General features: G+C 48.1%; 1 protein-coding gene across 1 annotated transcript in view; it reads left to right on the top strand.

Annotated features, from left to right (window-relative positions):
- Window positions 1–26,621, top strand: part of LOC119466567 (uncharacterized) — a 293,541-nt gene that overhangs the window by 28,603 nt on the left and 238,317 nt on the right. The window contains exon 2 of the mRNA XM_037727091.2: window positions 23,852–24,006. Coding sequence (XP_037583019.1) covers window positions 23,878–24,006 — 129 coding nt within the window. The 5' untranslated portion in view covers window positions 23,852–23,877. The remainder of the gene's footprint in view (window positions 1–23,851; window positions 24,007–26,621) is intronic.

The raw sequence follows: 26,621 nt of genomic DNA on the forward strand, positions 1-26,621 counted from the left end.
GTATTCCAATGAGCCGAAAAGAAGCGGTCTTCTTAGCCGTCCAGTTAAACAGCTTCGCTTGCTGTGACCCAAAGAAGCTCGCGTCTATTTCCTACGAAACAACCCACATGCACGTGCTGAGATCGATTTCAGGCAGGTTTGGGGTTACGCCGTTCACAGGCAGCCTTTCGAGTTTCTTGGCATAACGCACCAATAGTTGCAGCCGCGCGCGCTTCTTGCTGTATAAAGCGCGCATACAATAGGCGCCCGAGAAATTTCCCATTATTATTTTGGGAGGTTTCCGTTGCTTTTATGTGCCCCGTCGGCGACTGCGTGGGAAACAATGGAGTCTGCCTCCCGACAGGTACGTACAATGGAAGACGCGTGGTGGTGCGTGATTGTTTCGCCACGGCGCATCCGACGATGTGCCGCAGGCTTCCCGCGCATGATTCCCGGCGTGCACCAATCGCCGTCGCCCCCTCCGAACGGTGGTCCGTGGTGTGTACAACACGTGGCTGCGAAAGGGAGCCACCAAACCCACGTCGGCGCCTCTCTTATTACGACGGGCGCCAACCTCTTTCGGAACAGTGGCGCGCGGTGCGAGCGAACGGGTGGGTTTCCGAAACACCGGGCGATGCGCGGCTGTTGACTCGCGCTGACCTGGTGCGCGGCACAACAAAGAAGCGTATAAAAGACAGCGCCGAGACATAAAAGAACTCGGCCTCCCCCTCGGGCCAGCCCGTTGTACGGCATCGCGGGCGCATACTGCGAGGGGCTTCGCGAAGCCTGTGCAGAGGCAGACGTGGTTAGCATTTCGGTCGGCGTTGGCTTCCCGTGGGCCCAGACTACGCGGGTATACGGCTTGCGTAAGGAAGAGACTCCGGCGCCCTTACGACAGCCGCATTTGGTCGACGCAGTTGGTGCAAGGCGCTGACGTGTGTGCGTCCGGTGTAGATGCACCGGATTATATGAGCGCTCTGCGTCTCGGCCAGGGTGTTTGCGGCTGCACGATAGTGTAGTTTTAGGCTGCTGAAGCGAGGCTTATTAAGGTAAAATCCTTAGATGGCTCATGGGATGAACATTTGACCGTCCAGTAATATAAATGGCACCAAAACTGATGTTGCCAACATTGATGGTAGAACCCACGACTTCTGGTGATAATTAAGGCGCAGTTAATTAGGACGGAGCCAATTAAGGCACTCAAACCCACGACTTTAGCAGTAGGACGCAGAATCTCACGACTCAGTCTGTTCCATAAGCTATAACTTTTCTCACCTGCATGGTACACTGTTACTGCCACCTGCTCGAACTTCTCGCCGCCTGTTCAACAGCGTCCAACGCCTTCATGGTTCGACTGTTGCCTTCAACAAATCGTTTCTTCCCGCAGCCATTGAAAACTGGAGTTGCCTTCCCGAAGCAGTTGCTCTTGAGAGAAATCCAGAAAACTTCAGGCCCTCTTTAACTACAGTCTTTATTAAATAACTTGAACTACGCACTTGTTTTCTTGCACAATATTATGATGCTGGCATTATCCAATAGAAGGTATTGATTTAAATTAAGGTCTGTACACTACTTTGACTTGTATTTCAATGTCCAGTTGGGTATCAATCTCTTATTATAAAGTATATCTTAGTTTGTTAGCTTATTCCTAATTATTTCCCCCAATTCCCATCCTTGTATTTTATTTTTTCCGTTTTGTTTTCCACTACTCATTACCGTGCTTCATTTTAGATGAACAATAATAACAAAAATCGTGTTTTTTCTTGTGCGTTCTCTGCTTGTTGTAACGTAGTTGGTTTTTTGTTGGATAGCATTTGCTCCATTATATGTAATTTCAATACTGTTTTCCCTCCCCTTATGTAATGCCCTGTTAAGGGTCCATAAGCGTAAATAAATGGTAACGATCAATCGAACGCTCGACCTTTGGTGTTAATTAAGGCACAGTTAATTCAGGTACAGTTAATTAATGCACTCGAACCAATGACCTTTAACGGGAGAAAGCAATTAATAGGAAGTAACAAGGCATGCGAATGAGAATTTCAAGTAATTTAATTAATGTCTCGTGAGCGCATATGCTTTCGCCTTCATTCATGCTAAAGTGGCTTCAACTTTTTTATCGTGCTAGCTGCTGTGGGAGCGCTCCGCGTGTCTGTACGTCCACCTATAGGCTGTTCAGAAAGCATCTTCTTTACACAAGTTACCGTATAGTCGCTTCGGGCAACTGGGCGTAGATGTTTTCTAAGTAATTTAAATATCATCAACAGTCTTAGAGCATGAATAGCAGCCATAAAGAGTTCAAGTGCGAGCGTATTGAAGCGATTAGAACTATCAGCCTGCTTCAACCACTTTATCTACCTGGCCTCATTACGCCGCTTTTCCATTGAAAAAGATATATCAAAAGTTTTTGAGCTGATGAGCGAAATCGAACCCGCGTCACACGAGTTCCTCAAGCACAAAAAAAATGTGGTTGATCCCTCTTATATAGGAATCGGTATAGAACACGAAAGTGAAACGTGTCTTCACAGAAGTAGTGTAATGTTTATTGCACATTGATATATAATGTCTATTGGTGTTTTGTGGCTAAAGCGCCCTTAGGCGTTGATGCACCCACGCTGACGCCTGGTGGCACGTCTCCTCCATCACGACTACCAACGTCGATGACCATGAGCAACCGTCGTGCATATGGAAGCTGCACTACGCTGCACACGCTAGCACAACGCGAAAGACGAAGCACGTAACTGACACACTAATACAACGCGCAAGACAAAGCACGTAACTGAATCGTCACCGAGTCAAATCAGCGCGTACAGCGCGTCGTAATTGCAGCCTCCGCGATCAACTTCAGAAACATTTTCAGAGCTAATTGCGGAGGCCACGCTCCGCTGTGCTGAGTACGGTGAACGCCACCTAGGTGGCGTTGGTAGTGCTTCTTGATGCCAGCGTCCCTTCGAATGCTGGCATCGAGGCGTCGTAGTGCTGAGACCACCGAAGCGTTCACTGTCGGTGCGCGTTAGTGTCATAATGCAGTACTTCTCTTTTCTGCTCGTAGGCGGCGGCACCGCCCCGAGCAAGAGCGCGGGTACACGGAGGAGTGTTAGATATATAAGGCGCGTCTGTGTAGCTCTCTGCAAATGCGTTTGTGGCGCAATGGGTTAAACGCTCGGCAATCTATCGTCGCGGACCGAGAGGTCGTGGGTTCGATTTCCAAATTTTGCATGTTTGTGGAACTTTTTCTTCTGGTTTCTTTCTTTGTATTATGTTCGTGTACATTGTAAGCTGACGTATTTCCGTGACGGAAATACGTCAGTGAAGTCTTGGTGGACCCCGGCATAAAACACTTTCGTGTTAAAAAAAAAAAAAACGACGCTTCAGCACTGCGCCACGAATGCCCGCGGGCAGCGAGGGATTAATTCTCAGCGATGTTGGTGAGGACGATGATGATGATTGACACCTCCTTCGAAACGGAGCGGCTGCAAATAGTCGCCTAGCCTGTTTGATGTAATTAAGTAATCTATAGATATTTATCAGCCTAGCATTTTCCTAATGTCTGCTTAATCGTTTTTAACTTCCTTGAAAACTCTAAATCTACCCTGTATACTTACCTATGCCTGTTAACACATCCGGTCCTATCAATTCCTTCCCTGCGTTTTTTCCACCAATCCTGTAAATGTATCTTGCTTATCTCGAATGCTAACGGGCCAAAGCTTCCATCCGCTTGAAATCCCAGCTCTTCTGAAACGTAGACCGTTCCTACGGATCTCGTTGAGGGAATACCGTCGCATTCCATTGGATGTACTCAGTTGTCTCCGCATTTTCGCTGCAGCAGGCACATGCCTCACCCTCTTGCAATTATTTCCTCTGGTATGAGAGAGAAAGAGCGAGAGATAAACGGGGTGTGGAAATGCGGGGAGATTAAGCCGGAATGATTCTGGTTTGCTACCGTGCACTGGGGGAAGAATAAGGGAAAATGAAAGACGGAAAGAATAGCGGAGAGAAAAACCATAAGCCATTCCACTCTGTGGCAGTGGATGATCAGCGAGGCACATGGCGCAGAGGTATACAGAATTTTGAACGAAGTTACGAACACATTTTCATCGGAGGTGTTTGCCGCCCGCTGGTGACGATTGCATTCTCGTCTCTGTTCCTGCCGTCGCTCTTCGTAGGCGCGTTGCTCCTCGGCAGTCCGGCCTAGAACACTGCACGGCCTCGGGCTTACCCGAAAGCCCGGGCCCGGCCCGGCCCGTAGGCCGGGTTGGGCCCGGTAGGGCAGTTTTTTCACAGGCTCGGGCCGGGCTCGGGCACGGCATGTGCTTTTTGACCCGGGCCCGAGCCGGGCTCGGGTATTTTGACGCGGGCCCGGGCCGGGCTCGGACTTTCTGGTGGTGTGCATGTAACGTGCAGCGAGTTATCCTCGCGCGTGTCGACTCTGAAAAACCTGTTGCCCCGGCACAGCTGGAAGCTAGCTCTGCTACTCCTGTGTACTTCCCTTTTCTTCTTCCGTCGTATTTTGCGGTGCTTGAACAGAATGTAAAAGTCCAGAAAGACCGAACTCGCCTCAAACCAAAGGATGTCATTGTATTCCTTACCTAAATCAATGTAATTAATGCTTTCAGCGCGGTGTAAGCGCGTTCGCGACTTGCTGATTCTTCAAAGGCGAATTGATAAAACGATGACTGGTAAGATAAGATAATTCTTCACGCGGCTGAAATATGGCACTGTGTCCATCCATGATTGCACGCTTGTTGTCAACCGGCCGCCTTGCAGCAGTGCATTACGCTGCACCATGGAGGAACGAGAAGCTCTCTTTCTCCACTTACTCCATGCATCCACGCGCTGCACTCACGACCGGTCGTGGCTGCGCTTCGGCTAGAGTGTACTAGAATACGGTAGAGTGGGACGAGCGGCTGGGGGCGGCGCATGCTTTGCAGTGAGGCGCCCGACGTGGAAAAATACTGTGGCGGCGCTGCGATAGAAATGGATTGGGCCACATCAAGGTCGCGCCGTTGGACACTGCGGGCGATACTGCACGGCAGGGTCATTCGTACTACTTTGCGTGCTTTTATTTGGGTTCAGACCGCTCAAATGTTGTTCATAATTGCATATGACATGTATTTATGCCTTAAGAGTAAATTCCTTTCGTTCTCTCCTTTATTTTATTTTTTTAATGCCGCTCGGTGGTCTTTTTCGGTCTCGGGCTGCGTTCGGGTCGGTTTCGAGCCGCGCTCGGGCCGGGGTCGGGTCGGGCCGGGTTGGTTCCGTAGATTATTTCCGGGCCCGGGTCTCGCCATAAAACTTTTGGTCGGGCTCGGGCGGGCATCCCAACGTAAAAATGAGCCCGGGCCGGGCCCAGGCTGAAAAAATCGGCCCGTGCAGTGCTCTAGTCCGTACTATACGCGGCCTCCCCATTACGACGACAGAAGAAAAGTGAAATTCAAAAGGGAGAGCGGCAACTTGTCTTTCTGTTTATTTTTTTATACATTCGCGTGGATGACGGGACCACCGCCGCAAGGAGCCCAAGGAGACACGCGTGACGTTTCGACGGCACCGCCACTATACAGGAGTGCGGAAGAAAAGGAAACTAGATACACAAGCGCTTGGGACGCCGACAAAGAGAGGGTGGTGTGAACGTAGGCTTGCCGACGCGGGTCGTACAGCGGCAAATCTTTGAGAAACCTTTATTATCTACTTGGGAGTCTACTGACCTTGAAAATGGTGCCTATTGATAACTAATCTACTCAAAATGCATATCCGATAGTCCGACGAGCCAGCAGGGGAAGAAGAAGACGACGAACGCGCGAGCAGTGGCACGAGCGCGTTCGCGCGGGATGTGGGTTATTGCACACCCAGAACAAAGAAACAGCGGGCAAGTTTGCACTCGGTCGCGCAAAGCTTAGGCACAGTGAAAGTGTCAATCCTCAAGTCTTACTGGCATGCTACTGCTAGGCTTGGTTGCTGCTAGGTCTTAACTCGGGTTAACTTAACTATACATGTAGGGAAGGTATTCCCGAGCGATCATTTTCGGAGGTACCTTCCCTTTCGCGACATTTCGCCTGACTGCGTTCCTGGCATGCCACAAACGCATGTAGGCAGGAGCAGTGTTGTGTCGGGCGAAGCGAGCGCACACCTGCGCCGGCGGTTACTAGGCAACACGAGGTGACGTCATTGCTACTGCTTCGGCGCATGCGCGGCTAGGCAACGCGTGCGGCGTCGGCAGCAGCTCTGCGCGTTGCCTCGTTGGTGCTGCTACAATTCTTTCTCTCTATATATGCTCTAATTTTCTCTTTCCCTCTCCCGAGTATTGCGCGCGGCGGCGCATGCTCTCCTTCCCTCTCCTTAACGTCCCATGTCAAGGCAACATGTGCACGGCACGGAGAGGAGGTGAGGCGCACGCCGCTCCGCGAGGTGGTTGCTAAGGAACGCAGTGACGTCATAGCTCGGCTAGGTTTTGCGACAGCAGTTTTACGGTTAGCTAGAACAGTTTTGCTGTTAAAAGGCACGGAACCCTAGTCATAAACAGCTTCGCTGTAAAAAGCAGTCACGAAAAAATAATAGATGTTGGGAACGTCCATTAGAACTAAAGTCTAAGAGGCCACTCGAACGCAAAATTTTCAGGAGAGCCTTGACCGACTTGTGGCAGGTTATTTACCCTAGAAATGAAATACCTAATTTCCGCGCCGCACATTCCTCAAATAGTGTCATCTCTTGTGCTAAGACACGTTCTTGGCCCATGGGCTATAAAGCTACCTGTGCACCTCGCGCAATGAAGACACTTGGACTTCCTCGGAGACACTGGTCTCAGTGAGACACTCTATTTTGTTGAATGTTGGGTGTTTTGTCTATCTTGTGTGCCTGTATGTAAGTTATTCACAACCCTCGCCCAGACTGATCTGGAGACTCAATTGAGCCTCCTCGACCAGGCACGGCGCGTGGCGGTGGCCACTGGAGTCCTGGACTAAGGACCCACCCTCCGGCCCCCTTAACCCTATTTTTCCTCAGCAAAGTTATTTCTCTCTCTCTCTCACTGCGTGCCTGTGTCGTGCACTGTGCATATCATCGCATTTTCCATTCTACCCGTCTGAATAGCATGCTTGGCGTGCCGTCAGGTAAACCTATCCAGGATCCATTAAAGAACATCTCTCTCTCTCTCTCTTTCTCTCTCTATGCACGTCCTTCTCGTGAATCATGCGACTTTCCTGTTAACCATTGTTTAACCGACTATCCGACAGCGTGAAAGAGGGGCACAGTTAAGAAAATAACACGTCATGAGGTGCAGCGGAACCTCAGGACATTGTTGAACACGGAAGCTGAGAGGCTTCTGGTTTTCTGCCCTAAACTGGTTGAGGCGTGGCTGGCTTCGAGCTACGCATGTTGTTCAGTGCAACAGGCTAGTCAGCAGAGCAATCATAGTGATGAGTTTGAAACAGCCATAAAAAACAAGTCCTCACGAAAGTCTAGACGAGCAACGGCTAACGCTGTTACCATTGACACCGAGTTCATTGGTAGCCGATTACAGCTTTTATTTATTTTTTAGTTAGATCGCAGTAACAAAAAAAACTACATAAAAAGAAAGATATTGCTCGTGTTTTAGTCAACCTCCTCATCTTTGTTTCACATTGTTGGGAAGGGTGTATAGCGTATCGATTTGTACGCGCGTCTATATACACACTCCATTATCGCTGTTCGAAAACAGCATTTCTAAACATGTCACCGTGCAGTTTACAGGAAGCGTATAGGCTAAACAGAAATTATTGCGCTAAATAGCGTACAGGAAAACAGATACAAGAGCAAGCACCGGTTTTATATTTCAAACACGAATGCAATTCCACATGTCCTGCACCAGTTTCCAGTCACCCAACAGAACATGCATCTGATATTCTGCATACATTTATTTTCTTGCTTTCCCCTGTCTCACCGTTACCTCCGCACAAGCGCACCTTCCTGGTTGCGTGTCCACTTGTATCATCGCCTGGGTGAGACAGTCGTGCTCCATCATGCTGATTGGCAAGTAGCCGTCGTGCGGCGTCTGTTAATGAAGCTTTATATAAGCCACTCGGCGTGGAAAAGCATCGTGTATTTTGACTGGCGACGTAAGAGGCAGAATTAGAAACACACAGACTCTGGAACCCAAACAAAAACACGTAGACGGAATCGGAAAGCACACCTGCTCGCCTTGGCGAAGCACGACGAAGCAACTCCGGGCAGCGAGCCGTGAAAATCATTCCCGACAAGAAAGGTTCCGCCCATGACTGATGCGACCGTGCATGCGTGAACTTACGAGCTTATTACCGGCGCAAGACGGTATCCCATTTGAGCATGTAAGCGTATACGCTGTTAGCTTCAAGGACGACACATGACGTGGCCGTTCGGCTTGAGAAAAAAAGAACTGTACTGGTTCGCCCAGCTATACTGTAAGGTCCTGATCAAGAACCATCCATTTTTATAATATCCACTGGTCAATGCGCTGTTTTCATTGCGATAGTAAATGTAATTAAATGGAAAATGAAACGTCCACCCAATCGTCGCAGTCACTACAAAGGAAACCCATGCGGGTTCCTCGAAAGAAAAGCCTCGCAGTTGAAGAAAAATTTGTACCTGGTCCGGGACTCGAACCCGGGACCACCGGCTTTCCGGGGCAGCCGCTCCACCATCTGAGCTAACCAGGCGACTAGCAGATGGCAGGGCGAAGTCGTATTTATCAACAACTCGAAGAAAAGGCAAGTGTTTGACGTAATAGTTCAACGGAAACCATTTTTCCATTTAATTCTCTCCTCCTAGCGGGTTTCCGTTAAACTATTACGTCAAACAGATAAGCAGGGAGGTAAGCAGGCTGGTGAACAGGCAATTGGCGACAACGGCATCGATTCTAGAAAGACTAGTGAGAGAAGTTGGTAGAATTCGCGAAAAGGAATAGGCTACGAATAATGAATACCTTCTTCAGGAAGCGTAACAACAAGAAGTGAACCTGGAAAAGCCCTAATGGAGAAACAAGGAATCAAATACATTTCGTACTCTCCGCCGGTCCCAGCATAGTGCAGGATGTAGAAGTGTTAGATAGGGTAAAGTGCAGTGACCATAGGATATTTCTCTCAATTTCAAGAGAGAAAGAAGAAAATTAGTCAAGAGGAAACAGGTCAACCTAGGCGCAGTAAGGGTAAAAGCAGACCAATTCAGGCTGGTGCTCGCAAACAAATATACAGCTTTAGAACAGGAAGATGAAGACAACATAGAGGTAATGAATGAAACCGTAACTAGGCTAATCTCAGAAGCAGCAATTGAAGTGGGAGGTAAGGCACCAAGGCAACCAGTAGTTAAGCTCTCCCAAGTAACAAAGGACCTAATAAAGAAACGACAAAACATGAAAGTGTCAAACACGAGAGACCAGACAGAATTCGCTGAACTGTCAAAACTGATCAACAAGAAGAAAGTAAGGGATATTCGAAATTATAACGCAGAAAAGATTGAGGAAGCAGTAAAATATGGACGCAGCATGAAATCGGTGAGAAGAAAACTTGGCATAGGACAAGGCAAAATCTAGGCACTGAAAGATAAGCAGGGTAATATCAACAGCAATTTCGATGACATAGTAAAAGCAGCGGAAGAATTCTATACTGACCTGCACAGTACTCAGAGCAGCCAAGCTACTTTCATTCCAAGTAGTGATGAACAGGATACAGAGGCTCCTTCTATAACTAGCGATGAAGTTAGAATGGCCTTACTAGACATGACCATGGCAAAAGCTGCTAGAAAAGATAGAATAACAGTCGATTTAATCAAAGATGGAGGAGTTATATCATGCTTGAAAAGCTTGCGGCCCTTTAAGAGTATACGCAGTGCCTCATGACTTCAAGTGTACCAGAGAGCTGGAAGAACGCCAACATTATACTGATCTATAAGAAGGGAGATGTTAAAAAATTAAAGAACCATTAGGTTGCTTTCAGTATTGTATAAAATATTCACCAAGATAATTTCCAATAGAATCAGGTCAACACTTGACTTGAGTCAACCAAGAGAACAGGCTGGCTTCAGGAAAGGTTATTCTACAATGAATCATATCCATGCCATCAATCGGGTAATCGAGAAATATACAGAATGCAATCAACCTCTCTAATGGTTTTCATTGATTATGAAAAGGCATTTGATTCAGTAGAGATACCAGCAGTCATAGAGGCATTGCGTAATCAAGGAGTACAGGAGGCATACGGGAATATCCTGGGAAATATCTGCAAAGATGCCACAGCTACTTGGGCTCTCAACAGGAAAAGTAGAAGGTTACCTATCAATAAAGGGGTCAGGCAAGGAGAAACAATAACTCCAATACTATTCACTGCATGCTTAGAAGTATTCAGGCTCTTAGACTGGGAAGGCTTAGGAGTGAGGATCAACGGTGAATATATCAGCAACCTTCGGTTTGCAGATGACATTGTCCAATTCAGCAACAATGGGGATGAATTACAACAAATGATCGCGTAAGAGTGGAGTTAAAGATTAATACGCAGAAGACAAAGATAATGTTCAATAATCTGACAAGGGAACAAGAATTCGGGATCGCCAGTCAGCCTCTAGAGTCTGCAATAGAGTACATTTTATCTAGGTCAGTTACTCACAGGGAACCCTGATCATGAGAAGGAAATTTACAGAAGAATAAAATTGGGTTGGAGTGCATACGGCAGACATTGCCAAATCCTGACTGGGAGCTTACCACTGTCACTGAAAAGTAAAGTTTGCAATCATTGCATTCTTCCGGTGTTAACATATGGAGCAGAAACTTGGAGGTTAACGAAGAAGCTCGAGAACAATTTAAGGACCGCACAAAGAGACAGAAAGCGAGCGCTGTGGATTAGAGAGCAAACGGGCATAACTGATATTCTAATTTACATTAAAAGAAAAAAAATGGAGCTGGGCAGGCCATGTAACGCGTAAGATGGATAACCGGTGGCACTGGAGTTATAGAATGGGTGCCAAGAGAAGGGAAGCGCAGTCGAGGACGTCAGAAAACTAGGGAGGGGGGGTTAAGTTTGGACATTTGCAGGCGCATGTTGGAATCAGCTAGCGCCAGACAGGTGTAATTAGAGATCACAGGGAGAGGCCTTGGTCCTGCGTGTAGATCAATATAGGCTGATGATGATGAGGAACGGATAGCACGTGGTATCCACCACCGCCACCGCTTTTCAGTGGTGGTGGTGGTGGTGTTGCAGGTGGTGGTGTTGCAGGTGGTGGTGTTGTGGCAGGCGGCGTTAGTCTCGCGGGTAGTACGTAGAGTACGTACTATCCGCCAGGCTAACCCGCCTGCTGCAACACCACCCCGATCACCAACACCCCGTACTGTTCGTTCCTATATACTGCTAAAGGGCTTCTTTCTGTGGGATAGTACGTTTTCTACAACATAAATTGTACATTTTCAATGTTTTCGGCGGATTTTCTTCTGACTCACCTTATTCATCTGAGCTCCTAGTATTCTGAGATTGGAGTGGGCTTCAAAAGATATTTCTGCCAGTCACAAAGGCTACAAGGCATGTCATGTGGCAAGTCATGCGATACACAAACCGTTTTGATCATCAATCGCTTCCAGCCTCCCACTTCTGTCACCTCTTTGTCACTTGTGGCGACAGCTATCATAAATCGAGGCTAAAGCGGGCGCTCCCTGTTCAAATCAGAGCCTTTCGTTTAGAGCTCCGAAGCAGAACCGAGAGGCGCTTAGCTCGAAACCCTTACGCGGACGTCGTTGTCTGCCAACTGGAACAATGAAAATTTTTGAATATCCCAGCAAATGTACCCATTAATGCTGCCTCATAGAGGTGCTTGGTCGTGGTATTACAGTAGCAAGACAGCTGTGTGCGTGAGTAAATGATTTGGAGGAGTACAATATCCGTGACAGTTATTGTTCGCATCTATCTTAAGGAAGTGGGTTCACACAACGGACAGCACCACCAACATATTTTGCAACCCAAGAGTGTTACTGGTCAGCCACCAGGGTGTGGCCTCGATGTGCTTCGTGGCATGGAGCGCCTCCAGACGCCCTGCCCTATTGCGGCAGCAAACTCAAGCAGCACCAAATGACGCCACATATGCCCAACACAATGCACCTGCACTCTGACCAGTGACAACACACGGGCGATAGACCAACCATACAAACAAATGGGGGCGGCGAGATGCGGCCGGCAGCGCTTACCGGGTTCGTGCTTTCATCGTACGAGGCTTCAAAAGTCGGTCCACTTATGCGGCCTTGCAGCTCGAGCTCTCAGGTCTTTTTGCTTGATGTCAGGGCGCTGCAGCCGCTGCTGTTCCGCCGAATCGCGTTGCGTCATTTGACCGCACGGCTGATTCACGTCCGGCTCGATCCCAGCGACGATAGATAGATCGATTGATTGATTGATTGATTGATTGATTGATTGATTGATTTGGTCTTACGGCCGGAACCCAAACTTAGAATCGGATGGGCAAGGTTTTCAAAGGATTTTCACCTACCGGGGATGTTCAACGAGGTCTCAGTTCAGGTAACACTTTATTTAATGGGAATCGTCTCCACCGAATGAAGTCCAGGATTCGACGGAATCCTGTCTGGTCGGAAAGAGCCATGATGAAAACAGAGAACGCACAACAAGAACAAGTGTGACTAAGGCGCCTGCGTGGGAGCCGAACCATCTTTTAATTTTTCACTAGGTGTTTTCTTTTGTATTTCATCACGTTTTCGCTGAAGTGCCACACTACACTCCCCAAACCAAGAATCGAGCCTACTACATAACGCTCTGCGAAGCATTCCTGTAGCCGACAGGGGCATTCGCACAACTTCTAAAAAATGATTGCTTTCTTCGGAATACACGTGTCCGCCCCGCTCTTGTCCACAAGCAACCGTGAACAGCCTTGCCTGATACTCAGCAAATTGACCTTGCATCACAGTAAGCCTAGTGGAATATCAGCTCTCCTAATTACTGTTTATCACTTTGAAGCCGCCACGAGGGTTCCCCACTCGACGCAAGCGCAGTATCGACACTAATGTTTACCTCGAGGCCAGACGCTGGACTTCATTACTATCGATTACAAGACGGCCCGATTTCGTTAGGCAAGCAGCGAACCCACTCGCAATAAGCGTCAGATGTGTCGCGTTGATAGCGTGAGTAGCTGTATTGATCCTACTTGTTTGTTTGCTTGGTTTCTCCGAGCGAGCTTATAGGTATATTTTAGACTGACCTAGTGATTACGGGTTGTGTTGTTTGCATTCGGAAGTTTCTAACCAATGGCGATGAAAACGAGCGCCTGGATCAGCGATTGCATGTATTATAATAATGAGATGCAACTTTGAGCACTAGCGCACTCGTCTGATACTTGTGCGGCAGCGCATGCAAGAAACACGTGAAGGTTGTGTTGGCGCAAATTCTGTAAAAGGGTGATAGCTGGGCTGCGTGCTCGCTTGCACGAATTCCAGCGGCCACATACATTCCAGAACCGCTAGCATCCGACGCCTTGAGGTCTTCTGTTTGCTTCAGCACTGTCGAGACATGCTATTAGTTCAATTAGTCGCGTATTTTTATATATAGTGCACCGGCATATACTAGTCAAGCCTTGGTAGAAGATAGCGGTGCACCTGCATTTAGTACAGTACAAGGACCGTATACGCGCTACGACAATCTAGCCGCCGGTACTCTCAATTCGTCATGACAGTTTTCAATGCCGAATGCAGAAACTGTTCAGCGCTCTCAACAGCACATGCTAAGGCCTGTAGCAATCAAGGCTTTCAGTTGCCGTGGCGTGTTAGTTGCCATAGTAGCATGCGGCCTCGTGGCAGGCACTGCTGAAGCCCGAAAATGGTTCGCACACACAGGATATATCACCTACAAAAGGGCGCCTAGGCGCCATCTTCTTCATGACGACTGCCTCTGAAGCATGCTGCCATCTTGGATGTTAAGCTTCGTGTCGCGCGTCACTTGATAGGCCTTATGACAAGAAGATCCACACGCTTGCTACTGCAGTGAAGGAACTATATTGTTACGGGGAAGCAACATGTGAGAGAATGCACAAAAAGCGCGGGCATGACACACAACATAGTGTACCATGTTCGCAGTGGCAGGTATATAAGTGCTAAGCGCCGTACTTCGCCAGGCGCGAAGAGAAAGCATGGAAGCGTGCTAATATATTTATGCATATTCGGAACGAGCTGGCTGTGTATTGGAGCGTAACCTTGACGGTACTATACACGCCTATACCCATCACTGCAGCAAAGAAGCCCATTCTGTCTTCTGGGCCGATGAAGCGGGAGGTAGGACGGCGCATCGGAGCATCGCTGAGAAGCTCTGTGCAGTGCGGTTGCGCGTCAAACACGAGTTTGGTGTGGCTGCGGATAGCGCATAGGTGCAGAGCAGAGTTCGGTGAAACGGCTTTAGTAGTGGATGGGTCGACACGGCATACGCCGGCTTCTCTCGAAAGAGCATTCGGCGTCACTCACGAACGCGGATGGGACAAGACACCAGTGGCCAGAGCCAGGATGATGTGAGTGGCGATTCTCTTCCAGTTCCTCAAGCAAAACAGACTCCAACGAAGATGAATAAATCATTTAAAAAGTACGACGTTTCAAACGCTCCTGTGTGGGGACCGAAGCGTCAAGTCTTTAACACTTCTTCATCTTGGTCGGATTATGCTTTGTTTTCTTCGTGACTCTTCCCGATCAGCGAGTTCTTTTTTATTATTATTTCTTTTCGCGCTTCGTTCCTGCTCCACCTATATGCGTTATCGCCAGGATTGGACGATCATGAGTGGTGGATGATAAGAAAGAAACAGAACCGAGTGAAAGCGTAATTGTTGCGTTATACGGTACTAGATGAAAAAAGAAGAAAAATATGGGTTTTTACGTGCCACAACCGGCACATGATTATGAGGCACGCCGTAGTGGGGACTCTGGATTAATTTGGACCACCTGGGGTTCTTTAACGCTGCACCTAAATCTAAGTACACGGGTGTTTTCTGCATTTCGCCCCCATCGAAATGCGGACGCCGTGGCCGGGATTCGATCCCACGACCTCGTGCTCAGCAGCCCAACACCATAACCACTGAGCAACCACAGCGGGTCACGGGACTAGATATGCCGAATGCTAAGAGGTGGATGGCGACGGCGAAGGAGGGCGGGTGAAGGAAAAGCTGCAACAGAGTCATGTGGTTAAAATTACTTTCCGATACCGCCCGAGTGATTATTTGCGCTTTCTCTTTGTGCTGAATGCTGCAGTGGCGTCGCGGAGTCACGGTTCCGAGAATTCGGCTTTACCTTGACGGAAAACTTGACGTCAGAGCTAAGGATCACGGGGACCACATTTGTACCTGATGTTGCACTGTGGACATTCTACTCGACCCACAAGATTGCGATTTATGCGCATCGGGCCACCGTATTTCGCGGCCGTTTGCTGCTCGACATGCGTAAACAAACGGCATGCAGTGTGGAACGAAAATTTTGTAACTTCAGATTAAACAGCGTGATTCAATTTCGCACAACTCTTCATTTACGACGCCCCTCTCGATCCTCTATGAGAGACTCCCGCCCTTGTATAACAATAGTATCGCCTTCCAACGAAACATTTATGTCGTCAAGTGAGAAGCATGTCTAAAATGAGCCGCATTCCAGTTCTCTGGCAGCACTGGACAGGGCAGTCTCTCGTAACGACCGCAAAAGTGTGAGGGCCCCGTCGAAAAACGAACGTCCAGTCACCTTACGTGAAAAGCCTATGGCTTGCACAGGCTGCCATTACTCAGCCTTCTGCGGCCCCTTGTGAAGTGTCGGCTTAGCTGCGGACGTACGGATTCCCCGTGGAGTTGTCTTATACAATGGGTAAGCGTGATGTATTATGTATTTAATAACGTCTAGCGTCTTGTAAGAGTAAGGTTGCTACAGAAATCTTTGTAATTTGTTTTGCAGCACTTCTGAACTTTTCATTCTACATCAGCATCCACCACAGCTAACAACACACACTCTCTCTCTCTCTCTCTCTTTCTTTTTTTTTCTTTGAAGACGTGAAATCTTGTTCCTCCAGAGGTCACGTACGTCCCTCTGCATACTGTCTCTTTAATGGCTCCGTTACGTGCAGTTGACCTTCCGGGATGCTGGACATATTTCACAATTCCTTGCATTTTCCTTTAAAGTTTGTACCTCCGTCAGAATTGCTACCTCTGCACGTTGGCTGCAAACGCACTATTGCCTGTCTCCTGCTCTTTGTATCGCACACGACATGAGCCAGCGCGTAATCTATGACTACGACACCCTCCATCACTGCAACCTGGCGTGTCAATGCATGTAGCTCACTGAATTGGCATGCTTTCATTGCAGCTTTCTCTCCCTCGGTGGTCCTTGCGCAAGCGCCGCGCAGGTTACGTAAACAACGCCATGAATAAAAGAGCGGTGGTCGTCTCTTCGGCAGCCGCGCTCTTGGCGGAAGAGGAGATCGGAATCTGTCCCGCACCGAGGCCGCGGTCGAGGTCAGGCCGGAGTGGCCGACCGACGGTAAAAGGGCCCCGGCTAATGCGGTCTCGGCGCTGGCTCACTTTATTCCCCCGCTGCCCCCGAGCGCGCCGAATGCGATTAGTCCCGACAGCGAGCGCTTGCTTTCGGAGTCCGCGGGGTGTGACCGGAATGCCGTCGCACCAAGTGCGGCCGAGACGTGTGCTCTCTCACGACGACTGACTCCCGCGCCCGGATAAAGGTCCCTTACGATTTCGGCTCAAAGTGACCGCACTATACTCGGGGTCAAATTTTCTTGGCAGTGCAGGGAAAGCTATGGGACCGCAGCGCAGAGTTTCCTTACGCGCCAAGAAAGAGTTCCTTAAATTCATTATTAATTTTCACATTTCCTTAGCTCAAGTAAATTCTACTTGATTTGTCACTATATTAACAATGCTATGAGATGCCGTGCATGATATACTATAACTATCGTGCTCTTTGAAAAATAATTCGTTACATTTATTTATTTTTTATTTCTCGGATCCCAAAGCATCTTCTGTGCCCCTGTTCTCTACAGTAAACAGGGTGCAGATTCACGGACAACCGAGCTGAGGGGCGCGTTTGTAGACCTACCTGATAAAAAAGACGTTTAGTGAAAACGTATTTCTCACAAACATGCGATATCTTGATATGGCATTTTCGACGGTAAAATCAATATTTCGTCAAATCTTATTAAACATCCAGGGTTATGTCGGAGATCGTGAAGACTGGCAACGGGCGTACACAGCGTGTAAAGAGAACCGAAACTGGCACCGAAAACAGCTGCTAGCTGCCGCGCTACTTGGGGGAGCAACATGATTGTGCCGAAGCTCGGCCCCCTCTATAGCCTTCGCTTCACTGCGAAGTTGTCCCCGAGTCTAGGCCGCGGCTACACTCCGCAGCCTAGAAACCACTCTGAAATAACTTGACCGGGAGAGATACAGAGAGTTTAATGTTGGCATGCTAGACAAGTCAGCCTCAAGGACATGCCTCTGTCAGGCTACTTCACATGGAGGGGAGGGGACCATAGGACAGATAGGGACAGAAAAGCTAGGAGATGGTAACGGGTGAAGGTGGTAATGAAAGAAGTCCGTGATGTCACACACATCCGGTAACAATGCTTTAGGCTAATCGAGAGCAGCCAGCATCGTCTCCACGGCCTGCGTTCCTTGCACTGCTATTTTAGCCACATGAGTATTTAAAATAGCAAGTAGCTGCTGCAATAGGCTTATAATTTGTTTCAGCATCGTCTTAATGGGACAATCCAACGTTTATCTCTCACTGTGTTGCTGTGGTTCGGACTGAAGTTCGAAGCTGCAGTTCCTAGAATGAAAGGAACGCCACGTTTGCGAGTCCACTGTGGTGCCGTTTACACGAGCCTGAGATTTTAGAGTAGTATCTTCAGCCGTTGTGGTATTTTCCCGTGGAGTAGACGCCGATACAGGCGAAGGTTTGAAATTCGAAGGGGCATTCCTTAGCCCTTTATGGCGGGAATGCTCCCTCCCCGGCGTAAGGAAGCTGCTGCCTCCTAACAGTCCTTGTTTTTTTACCTTCGGACAGTCCTTCGAAGTCGCTTCGTGGTGGCCGGGGCAATTCGAGCATTTTGTTCCCAGTAACGTGCATGGTGTTTCGTCGTAGTTTCCTGCACAGCGAGGGCACGTCGTCTGGACTGTGCAGACCGCGCTAACCTGGCCTAGCTTCAAGCACTTGTGGCACTGCGCCCGGTCTAGTCACGCTTGGGCGCACCGGCTGCCTTTACATGTAACGGCAAGGTCTCTCGTTCGAGGATAAGCTTTACGCTCGCCGACCGGCCAAGACGGCGGAACTCGAGAAGTTTGATCGGGGAGCGCGAGAGCTGTTGCAAATTTTTAACAGTGATGAATGTGTGGCGCCCGCATCTCTTACGATGCCAGGAGGCGCTCACGGAGGAACGACCAACTTGCTATTTGAAGCTCGAGCCGGTTGCCTTTGGACCAAACACACCGTTGCAAATATTCGGAACTAGATGAGGCATGTGTATACTGCAGCAAAGATCCGGAGACTGCTCAGCACATCCTAAGGTAATGCGAAGGGATTCACCCAGTGAGAACCATAGGTAACGTACACCTTCCAGGAGCGCTTCGGTTTAAAGTGGACGGAAGCATCAACCGGTCAGCAGTCGAGATAAGCAAGAGACGTTTAGTGTATTGGGGGAGGGAAAGCAGGGGAAATATCGATACGACCAGATCTGTTACAGTCATATAGGTAGCGGTACATATTAAAGAGATGTATACAAAAATGCTAGATAAACATATATAGCATACCTACTTAAATCAAGCAGGCTAGGTGACTATTTCTCACCGCCCCGTTTCAAAGGGGATGCCAATAAATCATCATCATCTTCACTATCGAAGGAAATAAAGAGGTAGTGAGCGTAGGCTCCAGTGATCATCTCTGCAGATTACGTGTCGGTCGTACCTTCCTTTCGCGCTCCGCAGCGGTGAGCTATAGGACTAAAGCGTGACCGAACCTAGTCGACAATGCTGCGCATCAAGCCTTCGCCTCCCCGATATCGCAGCGGTGAGGTTTCAGCTGCAGGCCTTTTGGACGCAGAATGCCTAGCTGCGGCTTCAACAGGCCGAAGCGCAAGTCCACCTGCATCGGATCAATTCGCAGACGACGCCGTACTACTGTGTGATCTCGTCACTATTACCGAAAATAGTCAACGACCCCACCGACGTCCCGGCCAAGCCTTTGAGTGAAAACCCATATGAGGGCCTCAAGTAAAAGATACTGACGCGTACCGTACCTTCGGAACGCACTGGTCTGCAGCAACTTCCGACCAGCGTCACGACGATGTCCATATCGACATAGTGGGTCCGCTTCCTCTTTCGCGCGGCTATCGTTACATTTTTACTGTAGTGGACCGTTTACACGGTGGCCTGAGGCGGTCCCCATTGTCGACGCAACAGCAGAGACAGTGGAACGCACTTTCATTTCTTCCTGGGTTTCACGTTTCGGTTGCCCAGCCATTGTAACGACCGTCCGTGGATGGCAGTTTAAATCTACATTATTTGCTGCACTTGCCCGCATTCTGGCTGCGAAGCACTGCCGCACTACTGCTTACCATCCGTCCTCTAACGGCATAATTGAGCGTCTTCATCGGCAGCTCAAGGCGGCCCTCACAGCATGCCGTGATCCTGAGCACTGGACCGACCACTTGCCGTTGGTAATTTTGGCCTGCGGGTCGTCCTTGGCCGCGACCTTGAGTGCTCTATGGTCTAACTGGTTTATGGCGACCCTCTACACCTTCCCGGCGACCCTTTCACCACATAAAAGACAGCTGCTTAACATCAACCCTATCTTCAACGCCTCCACGACTGCTTCCGCAACCTCCAGCCCGTTGAGCCTATACATCAGCCAAACAACACATAATCGAACACCCGGACCTCGCGACCGTCAGGCGTGTTTTTCTTAGGCGAGACGGTATCACCGGAAAGCCTTATACCATGTCAACTATATCAGTAAATCATCGGAGCCAAGCGAAATGATAGGTTCACTCACGGCTCATCTTCTCCTTCCCCAAGATTTTAGTTATATAAGGGATGTTAAATCGTGAAGTTTAACGTTCTGCAACTGTGCAGTGGGATATGCGGGACGCCGTAGTCGAGTGGAGGGGATTAGTTTAGTCACCTGGCGGTTCTTTAATGTGCACCGAGATTTAAACACATAAACATTGTTTTTTTAATTTATATTCAAGCGTATTTATTTTCACCATTCTCGCTTCCGGTCTGTTGTCCTGGGCGGTTGACGGGGCAACAAGCTTGTGCGCTAAAATACCTTAAACTGAAGGGGAGGGAGACAGGCACATGACACCGACAGTTTCATCTGTTCAGATTAGATAGATAGATAGATAGATAGATAGATAGATAGATAGATAGATAGATAGATAGATAGATAGATAGATAGATAGATAGATAGATAGATAGATAGATAGATAGATAGATAGATAGATAGATAGATAGATAGATAGATAGATAGATAGATAGATAGATAGATAGATAGATAGATAGATAGATAGATAGATAGATAGATAGATAGATAGATAGATAGATAGATAAAGCGACGACGTATGTCAAGGCACCACCTAGACTTGGTGAACCGACGCACTAATGAGCCACATTGTGCTGTTGATTGGCCTCTGCCCGCATTTTTGTTTTTCACATATAGTGCAATGAAAGGCGCAATGATGCACGCGCCCTGTCTAGCAGACGTGATGATATATGCCATGATTGTTTCCCTTCATTGTTCTCTGGTCGTGTGCATGATCACCGTTTATACTGCTGATGAATTGCTTTGATGCTGATGAAGCGCAGCCGTTAACGGTGCGCTTGCAGTAGGCTACAGTGGTAGCTGTGTTCGTGCAGTCTTTCCTTAATGTGTGGACGCCCTGTTGACAAGCGTATAAGCTGTAACCGTCTTTCTTTGTTTTTGTTTGTTTTGTTGTTGTTTTTTCAGCTTTAGCTCACAGCACTAAGTAATCTTCAACGATCTAGCCCACTGTCATGTTTGCCTCATAAATAGCATAAAGCCTGTACGCTTTGACTGAAACGCTGTCTACGAACCTATAAAGAACGTTCCAACGTTCTGCTGTTCCGACGACAAGCTGCTGTAGCTTGTTTGCTTGCTTGATCCTCATCCGTGGCGCTTACCCACTACGGGGGATTGGCCAAGAAGCCGGCGGTTAAAGGTTAAAGGGAAATGGGAGACGGAAAAAACTAGAAAAAGTAAATCAGCGTGAAGCATAGCGTTTATGATAATTTGGAAAGAGATTTACAGGGCAGAGACAGAATTGAAATCATTGTAATTGTACATAAACAGACAAAAAAATTTTGGTGGTGTTAGAATAATTTCGAAACAACAATTAGCGAATTAATGAGTTATCCAATTATTTATTTCGAGAATTAACTGGGTAGTCTTTTTGTGTCACAGATATAGTCACAGAGGGCCACGCAGATGTTCCTGTGGCCAAAGCCCATTGAAGAAGCCCCGAAGGAGAGGATATTTTGAGTAGTTAGAGAAATACCCAATTTACGGAATGAAAATTCGAATATCTTCCTCTGATTCCTATAAAGCGATGACGACATAATAGAAAGTGATCAATGTTTTCGAGTTCCTGGCAGGAGGACACAGAGGGGACGGTGCCAGACCGGACCTGTATAGGTAAACATTTAATGGTGGGATTCGGCAGCGTAATTTTGTTATGGAGATTTCTAATTTACGTGTGGCCGGGGCACCATTTATTGTCCCACGAAAAGGACAAATGATTAAATTCCGACGTTTGGATTTTCATTTTCGTAGAATCTTGTAATAGGGAAAATTTTCTAAACCTAGCCGCAGTGACATAAGCCGAACTAGGCATGACAGACATAACTGGTCCATCAAGAGATATCCGCGCAAGTGTGTCAGCCATTTCATTTAAGAATATACCACGATGGCCTGGAACCCATACCAATCGTACCAGACTTAAGTTAGGAGGGGTTAACAATTTATATGTATTGACTACAGTAGTGTCTGCAGATGAAGTGAGCGATGTGCATACTTACAGTGAATCAGTCACTATAACCACTGTTGAGTAATTTGAAGGAAGTTTCCGCAGAGCTAAGATAATTGCTGCTAGTTCAGCCAAAAATATGGGTGTGAAATCCGGAAGGCGTAATGCGTAAGACCAGGATAGTGACTCGGAGAAAATACCCACGCCCGCTTTCTCTTCATTCATTGACGCGTCAGTTGCGATCACATGATCTATTCCTTGTTGCGTTAAATGATCTTGTAACATTCCGTTTAAGTATGCAGTGGCTTTCACTCCCGCTGTCATTCACGTCATCGTCATCATCATCATCATCATCATCAGCAGCAGCAGCAGCAGCAGCAGCAGCAGCAGCAGCAGCCTATCTTTATGTCCACTACACGACGAAGGCCCCCTTCAGCGATCTCCAATTACCCCAGCCTTTCGCTAGCTGATTCCAACTTGCGCCTGCAAATGTCTTAATTTCGTCAGTCCACCTAATTGACTGCGGTCCTCGACTGCGCCTTCGTGTACATCGCATAAAAGTAAAAGTTAAACTAAAAATTTAAAATTCTTTGAAATGCAGCAACCATCATGAAATTCGGTTCCGTTGATGGCCATGCAGTAAAACGCCTTCTTCGGTCCAGTGTCTTTCGATGGCAGATAGCGAAGTAAAGCATCTACAATGACGTGATGAAGACTCATTCTTATTGCTGTCCACGCACTAACGAAGGCCGAAATGTTGGTATACATGAATGTTATGAATGATATGTGTGATATGATATGATATGATAGATATGAATGAATGAATGAATGAATGAATGAATGAATGAATGAATGATAGACGGATAACTGTCATAGTGAAGTGAAATGCTTTTCATTCTGTGTCTATCGTCGTCCCTTGCTTATTTTTTTCGTGCTGTTACATAAGTTGCAAAGGAAGCTTCGTTTTAATAATGAAATTGTTGTCCGCAAAACTATCCCGTACAGCTGTCAAGGCACGGTTCTGCTTATTGGAGCATGACTATGTTCCATGTATTTTGGCCATTTGAAAAAGGTCAAATGGAGTTATTGTAGAGCCGTATACGCGGGTGTTTTCTTCTGTGCTCCACTCTGGAACGTATTAGAACGAGTTCTGTGTCTGGATCGCCGACCCTTGTTATTACATGGAGAACTCGTCTACTGCAGTGAACGTTCACTAAACTGCAATGTACTTCCCATATTTGTGGCGGGGTATTGGCTCAGATATTCATTGTATCAGGCCTGTTGCCTCTCTCTCTCTCTTTTAACTATGCATTTATTTAGTTGTTTGCTCATTTATTTACTGAACTATTTTTTATTTCTATGGGACCCAGAGAAACAAAGTAGCCAAGGTATTTTTTTTTTATTTTTTGGTTCAATCTCTCGACAGAAAGCTGTTTGTAAACGAACAGAATTTCATACACCGGGCGCGAAGTGGGGAGGAAAATTCAACAGTGAATACCGTGCGTACACTAAGCGCATGTACCAGCCGCAGTACTTTAGGGGCTATGACGCTGCGCTGCGAAGCACGAGTTCGCGGGTTCGATTACCGACCGCGATCTCGTGATTTCGCTTGGGCGATTTCGATTGGGCGAAATTTAAAAAAAAAGAAGCTCGTGTAGTTATATTTAGGCGCGCATTAAAAAATCCCGGGAAGTCAAAAAGTAAGCCGGAGTCCCCAGCTACAGCGTACCTCATAATGATATCGTGGTTTTGGCGCGGGAAATCTCAGAGTTTAACTTTTAATGTTTAATTGAGTGCACGTAAGGACGTCGGGCTGAGAAGGTGCGGGCAGCAAACTCGGGTATTGTGACAGTGTGGCTATAAAGTGGTCGCCGATCGTGCAGCTGCCGGCCCCTGCTGCAGCAGTGAAATGGCGGCCACGTGGACGGCATCCACGGCGAGCACGACGGGCCCGACCATGTCGCCGGACCTGTTCGGCGTCTACCAGGAGCTGGCATCGGACGACGACATCGGCTACAGCTACTTCACGCCGCCTTCGGTGAGTGCCAGTTCTACTAGTATAGTAAAACATAAATACCCCACACAGGGGATGGGGAAACGGCGTCGCGGTAGCTCAATTGGTAAGAGCATCGCACGCGTAATGCGAAGACGTGGGATCGGGCCGTATACCTGCGGCCAATTGTTTTTTCATCCACTTACATTTCCATTATTTTTATCATTTCTTTGATTCGATTATTAAATGCAAGTAATTTTCCCTATGCTGCACTTGGTGTCTTTGTTTGTTGCCTTCTTACGATCTGATTAATAAACATCGGGCCCCTCGGTACCCTTTATTCTCTTTCAATACATGTCCAAGAGGAAGACAATTATCAATAGTGCGTGGTCGAGCACTGGGCGATTAGTAACTATGGCGCTTGCTTTTCAACGAAAGAGAGAGAGAGAGAGAGAAATAACTTTATTAATGAAAAATAGGGTTAAGGGGGCCGGAGGGTGGGTCCTTAGTCCAGGACTCCAGTGGCCACCGCCACGCGCCGTGCCTGGTCGAGGCGGCTCAATTGAGTCTCCAGGTCAGTCCGGGCGAGGATGGCTGCCCAAGGCTCCCTAATAGTAAATTCCACTGGCGGATCTGGAGCAAGTTTTTTTTGCTCCGCGGCCGAGAATTTGAATTCCACTGGCGGATCCACAGCAAGATCGCATGTTCCACTGGGCGATTTGGGGCAACTTGCTCCGTGACGGAGCGCTCCGCGTTGATCCGTCTTATAGAGCCGGATTTCGCCGGAACTCCAGCGACTAGGCGCCGTCACTTCCGGAACAATCGGGTACGTCGGTTGCTTGCAGCGCTTTTTCAAGCGCTGTCTGGTAACCCTGTGGCGTTGCTTACAGTTCTGAAATGGCGTCGTTCGACCCTGCCGGATTGCTCGTTGCTTTGAGCGACAGCGACAGTTCGCACAGTTCCTCTTCAGAAAGCAGCAGCAGCAGCGATGAGGATGAGTCGTACGTACTGTACGAAATTTTATTTAATGAAATGTTTGCAGAGCCTCCGCACAAACGCCCCAAAATCGTCGGCTACGTCGAAGAAGACGCGAAGTGCAGTTGCCGCTGTGCCTAGAACCCCCAACCACGGTGTAAGAAGATAGGTGTTCCGACGGCGCGCCCGCGCTGGGGCGAGAGAGCGGCCACTTCGTGTGACCGGAAGTGAGCGCCGCCGGTAGGGGCAGCACGTGTTCAGGAGGCCTTGGAGAAGCGGCACAACAGTGGATAATTTACGACCTCCGTCAGCATTTAAACACCCATACCCAAATATATTCAATTTTTCGTTATTTAGACGCCAAATACTGAGCAGGTAGAAGGTTTCATGCCACTTCCGGTCCAAATACCGTCATTTCGAACACGAGAGAGACGCGTCGTCTGCTCGAGCAGACGGTGCGCTGCGCTTACCACTGCTCGCCGCGTCGGAGTCAATTGGAATGTCAGCAGAAATATAAAGGGACGTTCCTCCAACCAAGTAGAGTCGTTTTAAGCAGGCGAACGACATATATTCATGAAAATAAAGGACTTCTGCAACGCGTGCCCATAAAAGCGCCAGCAAAGCGAGCGAAAAGGTGGCCCCCAGAACAGGTGCTGCCCCTTGCGGCAGCGGCGTGCGTAGAGTCACACTAAGTGGCCGCGCCTCGCGCCGCCGTCGGATCACCTGCCTTTTTTACACCGTGCCCCCAACGTGGTCTAATGCGAGATTGGCAACATGGGTAACCGGATGCGTGCGACAACTTCCGCTGCAATCCCTGCCGGAGCGTGTTTATTTTTCACTGGTCGATCGGGATCGGGTCGCTCCGCGGCGGATTTTCTTGCTCCGTCGTGGATTCGGCACACCGTTCCAGATCCGCCAGTGGAATTCACTATAAATGAATTTTGTGCTAAACGGGGTGAATTTGAATTTTGGGGTCGTGATTGGCACTCCCATGTCACATGGGGCAAGGATGGCCTCCCCCCACACCAGGGGCATTGACTGGCATATCTGGTTGGCCAGATGCTTTTCAACGAAAAAAAAAACGAAGAAGAAAATAGAAAAAGTGGACGTTACCATTGCGAATTAGGGAAAGCTAAATAGACGCACGTGTGGTTTGCTAACCTGCATTGGGGAAAGGGGATAAAATGGAAAGAATGGAGAGCAATATCCCCTAACTGCTCGCACACGTGGATGCGGGCACCTCGTTTATAAACGGTAACACGTATCTGTCGACTTGAGTGATTGTCGCGTGCCACATTCGTGTGAGCAACGAGTAAGCATTCGTAAATGCCACCCTGGCAGAGGAGGCACCGTATGTTAATGCAGCATCGAAACGGGGGTATAATGAGGGGTGGCAGTTCCAGCTCTATAAGTGTTGAATGCGAGCACTACAAAGCGTTTTTTTTTTTTTACAAAGAGCCCGCAGGCTAAGATCAGCTAGAAATCGAACAAACCTTTGATTAAGAGCTCTGGGCATGAACATAAAATACCTAAAGTGTACGTAAAGTATCAATGAACCATGGAAAATACCGATGGGCGAAAAATGAAGACGAACACAACTATATAAACACGTCGGCAATACAAACGGTAATGTCGTCGTGTTTGTTTTGTCCGCGTGTTTCTAACCATGTCTTCGTCTTCATTTC

This window comes from Dermacentor silvarum, chromosome 10 (genome assembly GCF_013339745.2).
Source record: "Dermacentor silvarum isolate Dsil-2018 chromosome 10, BIME_Dsil_1.4, whole genome shotgun sequence".
In the NCBI taxonomy this organism is placed as follows: Eukaryota; Metazoa; Arthropoda; class Arachnida; order Ixodida; family Ixodidae; genus Dermacentor; species Dermacentor silvarum.